The sequence below is a fragment of the Sinocyclocheilus rhinocerous genome, unplaced genomic scaffold (assembly GCF_001515625.1).
Source record: "Sinocyclocheilus rhinocerous isolate Xijiao unplaced genomic scaffold, SAMN03320098_v1.1 scaffold3827, whole genome shotgun sequence".
Classification (NCBI taxonomy): domain Eukaryota; kingdom Metazoa; phylum Chordata; class Actinopteri; order Cypriniformes; family Cyprinidae; genus Sinocyclocheilus; species Sinocyclocheilus rhinocerous.
In genome coordinates this window covers 81,520-97,884 of record NW_015644372.1, presented here as the reverse complement: position 1 = coordinate 97,884, position 16,365 = coordinate 81,520, and the positions used below count along the sequence as shown (strand labels likewise).

Genomic DNA, 16,365 nt, shown 5'->3' with positions numbered 1-16,365 from the left:
AGATATATGTTTACTACAAGAAACGCACCTTCCAGATTCAAAACAAAACACCCTAAGATCAGCACAATTCACTCATTCATTTTCAGCCCCTTATAATTCAAAACAAAGAGGAGTATGTATCTTGATAAGAAAAAAAATCTAATTTGTTCATAATACAACTATTTCAGACCCAGAAGGACGCTTTATTATCATAAACATATCAATTAACAATAACCCGGTAACAATTGCCAACATTTACGGCCCAAATTCAGATGACCCTTCTTTTTTTCACACTTTTTTTTCTTCCATTTCAAATTTCTCCAACTGCCCGGTAATTATAGGAGGCGATTTTAACACTGTAATTGACCCATCACTTGACAGATCCACAAGCAATAAACGACACTGGCAATCCACTGACACAATAATACAGTTCATGAGAGATTTTGGCCTCGGCGATGGTTGGAGGCTACAGCATCCAACTAACAGAGAATATACATTTTACTCGCCGGTTCATCATAGCTACTCCCGCATCGACTTTTTCCTAACTAGTAACTCAATCATACCAAATATCTCTGAATACAAAATCCACCCCATCAGCATCAGTGACCACGCTCCAATAACACTCATATGGAATCCAGCTAATTTACATAAATACACCAGTAGATGGCGCTTTAACATATCTCTCCTTAAAGACCCAGAGTTTGACAGTTATCTTAAAAGAGAGTGGACATCCTTCCTAGAAATAAATGACTCTCCAAAGTCATTGCTTTGGTTGCTTTGGGAAACAGGCAAAGCAGTACTACGAGGTAAAATCATATCATTCTCCGTACATATAGAAAAGCTAGAAAAGCAAGAAGAAATCAGACTAGAAGAAAAAATAAAAGAACTTGAAATATTACATGCAAATAACCCAACAGAAGTAATATATAATGAACTAAGAAATTGCAACTATTAAGGACTCAGCAGGGAAGCCTACCAACTCTCCACAAGAAATAAATACAATATTCCGAAACTTCTATGCTAAACTTTATTCATCTGATAATAACACAAGACAAGAGGATATTAATTCATTTTTCAATAATATTCAACTCCCAAAACTTAACACAGAACAAATCGACGCACTGGACAAACCAATCACAGAAAAAGAACTTCATATCGCCCTGAGCCGAATCCTTAACAATAAAGCACCAGGACCCGATGGCTTCCCTGCTGAGTTCTATAAACACTTCTGGTCCATTTTATCTCCATTATTCATCAGAGCAATAACAGAAATAAAAGAAAACTTAAGATTACCAGTGCACATGAACACAGCCACTATTTCACTCATCCCCAAACCTAATAAAGATCCAACCCTTCCGTCAAACTACCGTCCTATATCTCTCATCAACGTAGACATCAAACTAATCAGTAAAGTTCTTGCACATAGAATTTAAAAAATTATCCCATTCATAATCCACCCAGATCAGACCGGTTTCATCAAAGGTAAGGCAGACATCCAACAACACACGCAGACTATACGATTTAATCCATTATTCATCACTACAACAGGAAAACACCATTATATTCACTTCAGATGCAGAAAAAGCTTTCGACAGAGTCAACTGGAACTTTTTATTCACCACATTACAAAAATTTGGCTTTGGGGAGTTGTTTTTTAATTGGATCACGATTTTATACACAACACCTTCTGCCACAGTCACCACCAATGGACTAACATCACAAAGCTTCAAGGATGCCCGCTCTCTCCTTCTTTATTCACCATCTTCACTGAACCCTTAGCAGAAACCATCTGCCAGAACCCACTCATCAGAGTAATCCACACACCACAAACACAACATAAAATTAGTTTATATGCTGATGACATGTTACTCTTTTTGCAAAATCCTCAGTTATCTCTGCAAGAAATAACTAAAACCATTGATTCATACTCTACAATCTCAGATTATGCAATAAATTGGAATAAATCCTCAATTCTTCCACTACATCAAACCAAATGGGATGTGGCAGGCCAGATATCACCCATTCCTCTATGCACAGGTCACATCACCTATTTAGGTGTTAAGGTTTTCTCCAGGCTGTCAGAGCTGACTGGACTCCACTTTCCATCCAGGGCAGAATAGCTATAATCAAAATGACAATACTCTCAAAAATAAACTACTTATTCTCAATGATCCCAACCCAACCTTCTCTCACTTGGTTCAAATCTTTAGACTCCATCATCACCCGATTCTACTGGAAAAATAAACCACCACGGATAAAATTAAGCACTTTACAAAAACCCAAATCTTTAGGAGGCTTAGAAGCCCCACATTTTTACCATTACTCACTAGCAAACCAACTTCAATACATATATAAATGGACTCACCCCACTCAGTCAGACATCATATGGCTAGATATAGAACAATCACTCTGCGAAAACTTGCACATATCAGACATCCCATTTCTCAGTCAGTCCATTAAACACCACCCATGCTTCAAAGCCTTGACAATAGCTTCGGCTCTGACAGCCTGGTGGAAATATCACCAAATCACAAACTCCAATCAGGATCCATCTAACCTCACCCCACTTTGGAACAACCCTGACTTCACAAGCAACAAAAAAAAACACTCAATTTCCATAAATGGGCAGAAAAGGGCATCACACATATTAATCACATGTCTCAGTCTAACAACCTGGTTTCATTTTCCTACTTAGCCCAGGAGTACGGTATCGGGAGCAATCAACCACAAACACAACATAAGATTAGTTTATATGCTGATGACATTTTACTCTTTTTGCAAAATCCTCAATCATCTCTGCAAGAAATAACTAAAACCATTGATTCATACTCTACAATCTCAGATTATGCAATAAATTGGAATAAATCCTCAATTCTTCCACTACATCAAACCAAATGGGATGTGGCAGGCCAGATATCACCCATTCCTCTATGCACAGGTCACATCACCTATTTAGGTGTTAAGGTTTTCTCCAGGCTGTCAGAGCTGACTGGACTCCACTTAGCAATCAATTCTTGAACTATTTGCAACTCAAATCAGCTGTTTCATCTAAAATCAACACCCGAACCATCAATCTTCACCTTCCTTCCACCCGATTCTACTGGAAAAATAAACCACCACGGATAAAATTAAGCACTTTACAAAAACCCAAATCTTTAGGAGGCTTAGAAGCCCCACATTTTTACAATTACTCACTAGCAAACCAACTTTAATACATGGGAAGAAGACCTTTCTATTGCTCCTGATACAGACTTCTGGACTCAAATTGGTAAAAATATTTATTCCATGACTAAAAACGCCAACCTACAGCTCATACAGTATAAGACTCTTCATAGAACACACTACACTGGGGAAAGGCTGTCTAAAATGGGATTCACATCAGAAACTTGCTCGCACTGCTCACAAAATTGTCCGGACACATATATCCACGCCACATGGCACTGCCCACCCATTATTTATTCCATGACTAAAAACGCCAACCTTCAGCTCATACAGTATAAGACTCTTCACAGAACACACTACACTGGGGAAAGGCTGTCTAAAATGGGATTCACATCAGAAACTTGCTCGCACTGCTCACAAAAAAATTGTCCGGACACATATATCCATGCCACATGGCACTGCCCACCCATTAAACACTTTTGGAAAGACGTCACTGAATCCCTATCCCGCCTCCTGGGCTGCCACATCCCATTATCCCCCTTACTCTGTCTACTGGGTGATCTATCAACTCTCAATCAGGAAATAATAAACAAAAGGATACTCCTCGTAGCTTTAGCCATCGCCAAGAAAACTATCTTCTTGAACTGGAAATCCCGAAACATTATTCACATAACGCATTGGAAAAATTTGCTCACAGACTATATCTCCTTAGAACATTTTTCACCTCCTTACAACTATACTTCGGAACCACAACACTCCAGATCAGACCTCATTCAACCCTGACACACTCATCCTAATTATTTATATATTCACATAATATTAAACATATTTATACAAGGTTTTAGTAATATTATGAGTGTTTTCAATATTATTATTATTAATATTATTATTATTATTATTATTAATATCATAGAAACATTGAGCAGTAATAAGATGATGTTGATGGGATGATATTTTGTATAAGGACGGTAACGGTTTAATGAAGATCATAACACTAAATAAATATACTTAAACTATATAAATATAACTAAATCAAATCTGCACCCAACATATACCACAGATGTTTTTAATGCACCGCATGCTGATTTTAATGCACCACACCCTTCTTTTAATGCACCACCTTAGCTTAGGCATACATACATATACATATAGTAATCTTACCGTGAATGGGGGGGAAAAAAACAAAACAAAAACATGAACACACAGAAGCTAGGATAGGTGTGGTATGTGTTGGGTTTGTGTCATTATTACATTATTATTATTATTACTATTGTTATTACATCTTTATTATTATTATTATTACTTTTATTATTATTGATATTACTGTTGCCGTCATCACAGGGTATTATTGTTATCATCACCATCTTTAGTATTATTATTATTATTATTAATGTTTTTGCAAATGGAAGTACTGATGCGCACACTCATCCCAGAAGTTGGTAGATGCCATCTTGTGCACCTAGTCCATTATGACAAATATTCAGTTCAAATATAGGAAATTAAGTATATATTCACATGCCTGTATATGTGTCATAAAATATATTTACTGGGATTCTCCTTTGACTGGTATTCAACTATTCAATTAAATTGTCAATTTTAAAAAGAACAACCGGTTTAGTATTTTATATTACTAATGTAATATTTTATATTACTAATCCACCATGCAGATTTTAAAATTTTGGATTTTAAACGACATAACTCTTTGTTTTATTTTACACAGAAGGACCATCAGCTCTAAAAATTAGTGGTTTTGATTGGTAATGAAGAGAGGAATTGTTCCTTAGCTATTTGTTGATTTGACTATGTTCTTTGAAAATATTAATTTAAGCCATTATTATTATTATTATTATTATTATTATTAGGCCTATTATTATTATATTTTACTTTAAGTATTTTTACATATTATGTCCGGCTTTATTGGTCCTCATCAGACAACAAACACTCGTTTTGGGTGTTCTTAATTTTAGTTCTGTTTGTCCAGAGGCTGCCTGTAAGACACTCTTCTGCCATCTTCAGGGTAAACATTTACATTTCATGTGACAATCAATTGCTGGCACAAACTTATCTGCTTGGATAATGTATTTTGTTTGGGAGTCTTTAAAATTGTATTTAAATATTAATTATGTTTGTGCAGTCATTTAGTGGGATGGTTTGGGGGTCCCCCTTTGTAGAAATTGGGTTCTGGGGTGGGTGGGGGGACCGGAAGGGTACCTTAGCGGTGCTGATTAAAGGGGCAGGGGGACCCACGATCTAAAATAATTTTACTTTCTCAATAATAGTTAATACATATAATTACTGCACCTCCCCATTTGACATACTTTCACATAGTTTCATAAACCACATGCAACTGTAATTTTCAAACAGGTCTTACAGGTTCATTCCAGTTGACGTGAGGTATCTTGCCCAACGAGTTACGCTGTTCTTGCACCTTTCTCATTTTCCATGTCTCAAGTTTTTCATTTAGTCCACAGGTATGTTTACAGGTGCAGATAACATGAAGACACATCCAGTCACTGAGATTGAGACTCTTCTTTTTCACATCAGCATGATTTTCAGAGATCATTTTATTTAAAAAAGGAGAGTGGAAAAACCCTGGACTCAAGTTTTCGGGTTTTGCCAAAGGAAGAGGAGTCCAGTGTTCACAGAGACAGAAGAAGAGGTTATGAGCAGTGGTTTGATTAAGAGTCTGTTTCCTCTGCTTCTGTACTTTACCATTAACTGTAAGTACAACCTCTCAGTCAATGTGCATTACAATAGTGGGGTATGTGATACAGTATGTCTTTCTTTCTTAACACACACTGTAAAAAAAAATCTGTGACGTTTATGGTAAAATACCAGCAGCTGTGGTTGCCAGAACTTCATCTGTAAAAAATATGGCAGCAACATTTTAGATTTTACAGACTTAACTTAAATTCACAATAAAAAACGTATTTCATTAACTGATGTACTGTTAATATACCAACCTACTAAATTACTAATATTTGTTTTGTAATACACTGATAACCACCAAAAACAGGTGGTGATAAGAAAGTCACATGATGAATTAAAGCTCATCACAAACAGCTTTTCCACAAGCTGAGGAGAGAGATACTAACAAATAGAAGGTGAACAGTGTCATTCACACAAATACTAAACACCATAATGGTAACACGCATGATACTATTCTAATAAGGGATCCGCACTCACTTAATCTTCTTAATCACTTTCGATTTATTTTAATTTTGAAAACAGGGCAAACAACAATCAAACGTTTTGGCGGTAAGTCTTCTTCAGTGAATCATACAGTGACATTCCCTACAAGAGTTCTAACAAAAGAAGTCCAAAGATCACCCGGTGAAAAGTCACATAACAGGTGTTAATGATCACAAACTTAATTGACCAATCAATCAAGCAATTTCAGGACAAACAACCTATTGCCTATATTATTTGATATTTTGTAAATAAACAAAGGAGAATTTTTAAAAATATAAACTAAAGAAGGGTCAGTTGAAAGAATATTCCAATATTTTGTTACAATTTCCTTGATCTGATAAGACTGTTCGCTAAAAGTCAGAACACATTTAACTGAAAAATATTTATTTGTTTTTTTATTAGCTTTGTGTAATAATTGTTGTCTATTTAACACTTTAACGTTATCATATGCCGACTGAAGCCAAGCGTGTGGATATCCACGAGCTTCAAATTGACTAAACAATATGCGAGATTGTTCCTCAAAACTTTCTTCCGAATCACAGATTCTACGTAGTCGATGAAATTGACTCAATGGCAAACCCTTTTTTAATGAGAGAGGGTGAAAACTATCCGCCGCAAGAATTGTGTTTCTATCTGTTGGTTTCCGGAAGACAGTGGTTCTTAATTTTTTGTGGTCCTTCACCATTAACACATCCAAAAAATGGATAGTGTTTTGGTCTCGCTCCATTGAAAATCAAATAGATGTCAATCTGGAATTGAGAAAATTACAGAATTCTACCAACTCTTCCAAATTTTGTTAAATTTTTTATGGATTATTTGTGTTATATGCTTTTCTTTTGTGCCTATATTGGTATGTTATTTTTATGTGTTTAATGTTTTGGAATTATCTTTGGTTGTTTGTCCTGAAATTGCTTGATTGATTGGTCAATTAAGTTCATGATCAGTAACAACTGTTTTGTGACTTTTCACCGGGTGATCTTTGGACTTCATTTATTTTTTAAGAACTCTTGTAGGGAATGTCACCGTATGATTCACTGAAGAAGGCTTACTGCCGAAACGTTTGATTGTTGTTTGCTCTGTTGCAAAATTAAAATAAATCGAAAGTGATTAAGAAGATTAAGCGAGTGCGGATCCCTTACTAGAATATGATGTGCTGACTGATCTATGCACCCTAGACTAAAGTTGAGCACAGTGAACTTTATATTTTAACACGCATGATACTGAAATAATGCAATAAATATTAACTAAAAACAACATTAGATGTATGGAAGAAAAACAATGACAAATGTCTTTGAAACAAAAAAAATCATGTTAAATTGCATTAACTGAAAAAAAATATTGCATTGCATTAACAGTGCTTGCATTTTAATGCCTTGTATTTTCAGGGTTTGCATTTTTAGGGTCTGAAATTTAACATAGTTGTTTATTTAAACTGGGAATATTTCAATTCAAAACATTTCACACATTTTCATAATAAAAAAAATAAATAATTCATATTCACCTTCCAGAGTTCACTTCCGAAATATTCAATCTGTTTAAAAATATGATGAAAAATATTCGACAGGCAATTTTCAGTCCATTTTATTTCACTTTACAAATTCTCTACCATAAATTCAGTGGTTCAGATTCGGCAGAAAATTCAGCATTGCACATCCGGGAACTGCAGGAATAGCAGTAGAGTACTGATGCATGATCTTCATCTGCTGTTAGTCACTCACCAGCAGGTGGTGCAAACGGGTGTTGATAAAGACCAAAGCAACAGGTAGAGCAAGTCATTCATTCACAAAAACTGATTTGCAGAAATGGAGCAAGCAGTAAGGAGAACTTATGATTATCAGGACCAGTATGTATATGTGGAAAAGCTGATTAAGACTCAAAAGCTGTGTTTACGTTTAATAGGTTGTTTGCACAAGACATCATTGCTGTGGCGCGATATGCAGCTGGAGGGCAGGAAGGGATTTTTCTATATAGGAATTGTTAGCAGAAACTCAAAATGCCTGTTTTTCGTTGTTTATGAATGCCCAAATCTATCAAACTGAGAAACCACAATGAGCTTTTATCATGTACGAAAATTTGTTGTTCATAACTCAACTCAACTCAACTTTATTTCTAGAGCACTTTCAAAAACCACAATGGGTACCAAAGTGCTGTACATGAAAATAACAAAAATAAACAAATACATACAAGCAAAAATACATCGTTTACAACACATTATTAATGTCACGAATCCGGTCTATGAACTTCCGTTCACTCACCACCAGAGGTCACCCGCTCACTACATGGACTCTCACACTACACAGACTGTTACTTCTTTGCCTGTTTTCCTGGATTTATCCCTTTAGTCTTGCCCTTTTGATTCTGTTCGCCGTTCGTTGACCTTCGCTAGCCCTAGGATTATTCTTGTGTCTTGCCCGCCATATACCTGTTCGCCATTGTTCGACCCTGCCTGTGTTTCTGACCTCTCTGCTTTAATAAAGCTTGCACATGGATCCGCATGTCTCACGTCTTGTCAGCCCCGTAACAGTTACACTATACCCTGGACTACATGTCCCATCATCCATTGCACTGATTGCACACAGCTGTAACCAATCACATGCTCACCTGAAAGCAATTACACACACACTATATAACACCCACTCAGAGCCTGCTCAAGTCGCCGAGTATTGTCTGTGTTTATTGCTCTCCAATAATAGCACTTTACGGAGCCATTTCCCTGTCTTAGTTTCTAGTTCCCGGTCTAGTTCATAGTTTAGTCTAGTCTTGCCTTGCCTATTTTCCTGTGTGAAGATCTTTGCCTGTGTATTACGGACAGTGTTGGGTTTTGAAAGTAATTAGTTACATTACAATATTACTGTCTCTGAATTGTAATGCGTTACACTACTTTTGAGTTACTTTTGAGTTACTTTCACCAAAATATCCACAGAAGTATTATAAAATGCCAAAATGTAGTTTATTGCTGCTCATTCTACACGCAGTGGAGGGTAATGTGGTAGGTCTATATAGCATAAAATTATAAAATCATATTTAGATGCCGGTATGTAGGTCTACATTAATGTTACATTGTAGTTTAGATTAAACACAGATAAGCAGAAACAGCATTATTACATTCATACATAACACCGGTAAATAAAGCAAAATGTTATAATGTACAAACAATAAACACAATACCTAGCCTATAGGTTTCAGAAGAAAACAAGAATGAAAAATATAAGTTGCTAAACAAGCCAAAACGAATTAGGCTAATCAGTGGCGGCGCTAGGGGGGGGCTTGACGTTCCCTTATTTTTGGTGTCACTTTCATTAACATTAAAAAAATAAACATTAAAAAAAATGCCTAATATGTGGCCTACAAGCGATTGATATTATGGGGGCGGGGTCAAGCAACACAAGCAAGCAACGAGCAAACTGTGCGCAAGAGTTATGCCGGTGAACGTCAGTAAATTCACTATAGAGAAAGTGAAAGTAAAAAAACTGACGGAGCTTTCTAACGCTGCATTAACGGCGCATATTCTCTGAGACAACAAGAGACAAAATTACTTCAATATAGGCTGATGATGGTATATATCTGTCTTAAATTATTCCCTTAATATTTCTCTTGTGGCCCGTATAGTGAAAAACATGAGAAGAAACGTATTTCGCGTTAAACAGGTTGTTTTTGAAAATCTGTGCACGAAATAAAGCTGCTCTTAATTTTCATCGATGACTGCAGTGTTAATAATTTTAATTATAAGCCTATAATTCAATTGTATAAATTAATAGACCTGTTTAAAAAAAACTTTAAAAAAACATTCTCAATGAGGAGTAGCCCAATTTAAAAAACATTTTCAATGAGGAGTAGCCTAAGCTAATAGCCTAAATTTTAATTATCCTCACAGCGCGCCATACGGTAATGCGCTATGAAATTATTGCGGCTCATTAATTTCATGTCATTTAATAATAAAATTAACCTAATAATAATAATAGGCCTAATAATAAGAATAATATAACAGCCCTACATTACTTGGAAATGCTAAATCCTCTTAATATTGCCAATTTTTGATGCTTTGTTTTGACAATATCTCTGGCTATCGTCGACACATGATACAACGCATCTCAGCACGGGGAGGTTATCTTTATCTATTGTAAAAAATGGTTAGAATTTACCATGTTTTCCTGCCAGTTGGCATTGAGAGTGACTGACGCTTGATGGTCAGAAAAAATGACTAAATAGATACGTGTAAAAAAATTTATAAAAATTAAATTAAAAAATTAAAAACATTTTCTATGTGCGTTCATAAATTGTATTAATTTGTAAGTGTCATATTTGGCAGTTGGCATTAAAGTTATATCACTAATAACAGTGGCATATGAGAAGTTTATACCATAGAAAACAAAATCTAAAATATGCCTTTTTCGAAGCTGCTGAATAAAAAACACAAGGTGGCTGAATTTGTATGCTGAAGCTTATAAGCGTTCATTATTTTCACTCAATTTAATTAGTTTTTTAGCACCCCCTCTGAACTGTTAAGCCCCCCCTTAGCACCCCCAACAAAAAAATCCTGGAGCCGCCACTGAGGCTAATTCAGTTCGAAACTAAAAGCAAACAGCGTTGTCACGCAGCCTATACCTCTCTCATTCGACATTAATCCAATTAAATGTGTCCATATTTGCGATGTATTTGAATGCTAAACTATTATTTATTATGTAAACCAGGCTTACTTAACGCGCTTAAAAAACATCCTCGTCACATGAGCAAATGTGTCTTTGGCCCGAGCTCAGGCTGAACGGCACCGATTGTAACTACTACGCAATATGCACTATTTAAATTAAACAGTGTATCTATACGTTTGGTTGACTGTATTTTATTCTGATAATACACAGGCTGCAACATTTGCAATGCTGTATGTGTGTGCGTGAGGCGCCGGTGCGATCGAACAGCGGAAACAAACAACAAAAAAATATTCCGTCATCTTTGGTCGTACAGATCATTCGAAACTGCAGTGTGTTACTTTTATTTCTGTCATCTCGGTTTCCTTTCCGTGGACTTTCGTAGAGCACTGCGCCACACAAATAGCATATGAACCAAACTCAAATGTTGGTAAATTCACCACTTAATTTAGAGTTAAAATGTTGTTGTAACTTGCGTTACTGATATTGTAACAAGTAATAATATTACCCAAATTGTATTAGTAATGTGTTATATTACTGTGTTACAGCAAAAAGTAATATACTACTGTAATATTATTACTTTTGTAAAGCGTTACTCCCAACACTGATTACGGATTACCCCTTTTGTCAAGCCCTCTGCATTCTGTTCGCCTATCGAAGACCCACGCTTGTCCTAGGATTACTCTTTTTCTTGCCTGTGTTGTACCCGTTTGCCATTGTTTGACCCATGCCTGTTATGACCACGTCTTTTAATAAAAGCATGCACATGGATCCGTTCGCTTCACGTCTCTGTCGCCCCGTAACAATTAAAAACTAAGGAAAATAAATATGTTTTTAACACCCTCTGAAATGACCCTAGAGTAGGAGATGTTTTTAAGGACAGAGGGAGCTCATTCCATAGTCTAGGAGCTGCTACGGAAAAAGCTCTATCACCTCTACATTTCAAGCGCGATCGAGGAACCGTCAGACACGGCTGATCATTGGAGCGAAGAGATCTCAAAGGTTGATGTAAACTAATTAAATCAGAAATATACTCTGGTCCCAAGCCATGGAGAGATTTGAAAACATATAACAACACTTTATACTTGATTCTGTATCGAATCGGTAACCAATGTAATGAAATCAATGCAGGAGTAATATGGTCTCTTTTTTGTACCAGTTAAAAGCCTAGAAACTCTCTCTCTGGCCTGACTCACACCCAGACACAAAGCGTTACAGTAATCCAAACGAGAAGACCCAAAGGTATGCACAACCTTCTCCCAAATCATTGAAAGAGAAGATAAACTTCAACTTGGCTATATATCTAAGATAAAAAACAAACAAACAATTTTTAACAACAGCATTTATTTGATGATCAAATTTAAGCTCAGTCAAAAATAAAGCCAAGGTTTTTCAGAAAAGAAAGTTTTCCCCCAGGAAACAGTAACAAGTTGTCATTAGAATCCATACCACATCCTTTCTGACCAAAGACAACAAACTCTGACGTATCCTCATTCAATTGGAGAAAGTTGTTTGCCAACCAACACTTCCCATCAGCCAAACAGTTATACAAAGAGTCAAGAGAAGATTGCTCCCCACGTTTTATAGGGAAATAAATTTACAGTTGGTAATTTATACCGTGCTTATCAAAAATCTTTCCTAATGGAAGCAAATAAAGGGAAAATAAAACAGGTCCTAAAATCGAGCCCTGAGGAACCCCACACGTTAGTGGCACAACAGAAGAAGAGCAGTTTCCCAAACTGACTGAAATGGTTCTACTCTTAAGATATGAAGAAAACCAGTCCAAGGTTAGACCCTGGATGCCAACTTGGTCTTTAAGACAATCAATAAGGATATCATGATCGACCGTATTGAAAGCAGCACTGAGATCTAACAGTAGAAGAACAACAGGACTACCCGAATCTACACCTAATAAAATATCATTTGAAACCCTCAATAGAGAATACTCTGTACTATGACCAGCTCTGAAGCCTGAATGAAATCTAACGAGAATATTATTACGAACACAAGTTACTTAACGGTAGAGAGAGAGAGAGAGAGAGCGCGCGCACGCGCAATTCTGTTGTGTGATCATTGATTTACATACTCTTTTGGTTTCTGTACCCAATATTTAAAAAATTTACAAATGCAATAAAAATATTGGTATCGGTACACGGTATCGGCAAGTACCAAAAATAAAAGTATCGGTATCGGACGAGTACTGGAAAAAGTGGTATCGGTGCATCCCTAAAAAAAATAATTCAGTTGTACAAACACAATCTTCTCTAATATCTTTGAAATGAAAGATAATTTTGAGATAGGACGAAAATTATTCATGTCAGAGGCATCAAGATTCACTTTCTTAAGAAGGGGCTGAATGATAGCATGTTTGAAACTACTTGGAACAATACCAGTAGACAAACAACTATTGACAATAGACAACACGCTTGGACCAATTGAGTCCACCACTTCCTTAAATAAAGCAGATGGAATAACATCAAATGAAGAAAAAGTAGGCTTCATATGTGCAACTATGTCTTTAAGTTGCGACAGAGACACAGGAACAAAACAGGTCATTTTTTTTCAAAGGAGCAACAAAAGTAGCTGGATCATTATTAACAGATGAAATCCGAGAGCGAATTCCAACAATCTTAACAGTAAAATTTTTTTGAAACTTTTCACATGCGTCCACGGAAAAAGAAATTGAAGGAAAGACAACAGGTTGAAGTACTGTATTAATAGTATAGAAGAGTATTTTTGAATTGTGACAATTCTTTGAAATAATGTCAGAGAAATAGTTTGATCTAGCTAATTTGACTGCTCTTTGAAACTTCGTCAAACAATCTCTCAAAGATTCATACGAAACTTGTAGTTTATCTTTGAGCCATATACGCTCAGCCCTCCTGCACTCTTGCCTAAGAGCACGAGTATTGCTGTTCAACCAGGGCTGGGTCTTGACTTTCTTCTTCCTAGTTCCCCTTAGACTTAAATCCAGGACTGCTGAGGGCGGCCCCTACTGGGGAAGAGCGGGGTACACCGCATTACACGGTGTCCGTCTCTCCTCAGCACCCTCAGGAAACCGTTCTACCAACCCTGCCAGTGTTCCAGGGTGCAGCGGTCTCCAGCGAATGTTTCTCGGTATTTTCCGCCCGGGAACGTAGCGGAGCCGAGAGTCTCGCCACCCCTTCGGGGGTCTCTCGAGCAGCTAGCTCGGCGATCTCCTGCCGGTCCGCCGCTTCAGGGCACCCAGCTAGCAGCTCCAAATACACCAGAGGCCAGTCTCGAGAGACTGGTTCCCTTAGTAGATTATTTAGCAGCGTGGAAACTACTGCCAAATGTATCTCGTTGGGTCCTGCAAACTGTAGAAAGAGGCTATCGCATTCAGTTCGGCGCTCCGCCGCCGCCTTTAAAAGGGATTTTTCTCACATTAGTGGGCCCAGAGCAAGCTCTGGTATTAGAACGAGAAGCCAATACTCTCTTGAGGAAGGAGGCCATCGAGGTGGTCCCTCCTCTCGACAGGGAGTCCGGGTTCTACAGCCGGCACTTCATCGTGCCAACAAGAAGTGTGGCGGCCTCCAAGGCCTTTCTGGCAGGAGTTCTTATGCAGGACATCTGCAACGCTGCAGGATGGTCTACGCCCCTCACGTTCGTCAGGTTCTATGTCCTAGATTTGCGAGCCACTCCAGGCCCCTCTGTTCTCTTGCCATCGCTGTGCTCTTCCACACTAGGCAGGGATTTGCAAGTCTGGCGGCGTGGACATCTCGTTCCCCTAGCGTTTTCCGACGCAGCTCGAGTTCCTGAAGGGGAACGTCCCTGGTTACTTATGTAACCATGGTTCACCGAGGGAACAAGACGCTTCGTCGCAAGGCCACACTTCCGGACCCCTGTCTCCTCCAGAAGACTTGGATTAAACCACTCAATTACAAGATGAAAAACAATTACTTTTGCATATATGTTTGTACTTTTTCATGCTAAAAGTCTTGGTTTCATGGACTTGCAATGGAAATAATATAGAAAAATCGTCCCAGGTTACGTATGTAACCATGGTTCCCCGAGGGAACGAGACGCTGCGTCGCAAGGCCATACTTCCGGCATCCCTACTAGAGCTTGCTTCACTCCTAAGAAGCTAGCGCCGGCTGCACCTCACGTGCTTTTAAAGCTTCCTGGTCATGACGTCACCTGCCTCTGACGTCTCGCCCATCGATTCGACTGATTACACATATGATTCAGAGCTTGGTATCGCTGAAAGCGTTCCCCTAGCGTTTTCCGATGCAGCGTCTCGTTCCCTCGGAGAACCATGGTTACATACGTAACCTGGGATGTTTTCAAAGGAGCCACAAAATTCAAAATGTCAGAACATGAAGAGTTAAACTGGATAACCAACTCTTCAGGTCCCATACCAGAAAAAGGAGACTCCATCAACGATTTCAATGGAAGAACATCAAAAGCAGCTGAAAAACTACTAGCAGTAGAGGGAGAGAGCACCCGAGATTCAACAGTAACAAAACCATCATTAACCTGACCGTTATAAGTAAAAGTAGGGTTAAACAAAACCGTCTTGTGGTCAGAAAAAAACAGTGTCAGCAATTTGCACAATGCCGACAGAAAAACCAAGTGTTACCACTAAATCGAGAGTATGACCACGTTCATGTGATAGACCAAATGACTCTAATAGATGATTAAACTCTTTAACCAAGGGTTTGGAAGGACAACACATGTGAATATTAAAATCCCCCGAAATTAAAATATTATCTGTACATGGAATAGTAGCAGATAAAAAATCTGAAAAGTCACTTATAAAATCTTTATGATATGAGGGGGGTCTATAAATAAGAGCTCATAACACAGATTTAAAAGAATTCACTCGGACCGATTGTTTTGGCGCGGATCCGAGCGCGATTGCCGTGTTCACATATGCCCAAACGAACCGAGCTAAGGAGGGAAACACGCCAGGTTCTGAAACAACAGGCCAGGTGTGAAAGCACCCTAAGTCTCAGTAGATAGAAGTCTGGATTTAAACTTGTTTTTAAAAATAACAGCAAGGCCCCTACCCCGTCCAACTGACCTTGGGGAGCTAAAAAAGCTACACTCTGGAGGAGAAAGTTCAGAAAAAGGAGCCAGGGGGGAGGAAAGCAAGACATTTACTGAAAAACGCAGGAAAAGGTGGCTTGTAAACCTGCGTCTGTGGTCGGGAGGAGCCGAGTCTGATAATGCTCGTTTGTGCAAATGGTTAATATAAGGTATAATAATATATTAAGATATTAATAAAGAAATATATAAATAGGTACAAGGCTGCCAACTCTCACGCATTCAGCATGAGACAGTCAGAATTCACTCAATGCTAAACGCCACACGTAGACATGATGTAAATAAGATATTATATGTGCAGTTTAGAGAGCTTCATTGA

The 16,365-nt window shown here is 37.8% G+C and overlaps 1 protein-coding gene across 1 annotated transcript in view; it reads left to right on the top strand.

Annotated features, from left to right (window-relative positions):
• The first annotated feature begins 5,698 nt into the window (after positions 1-5,698).
• Positions 5,699-16,365, top strand: part of crfb16 (cytokine receptor family member B16) — a 28,336-nt gene continuing 17,669 nt past the window's right edge. The window contains exon 1 of the mRNA XM_016575967.1: positions 5,699-5,861. Within this exon, the coding sequence (XP_016431453.1) occupies positions 5,804-5,861 (58 nt within the window). The 5' untranslated portion in view covers positions 5,699-5,803. The remainder of the gene's footprint in view (positions 5,862-16,365) is intronic.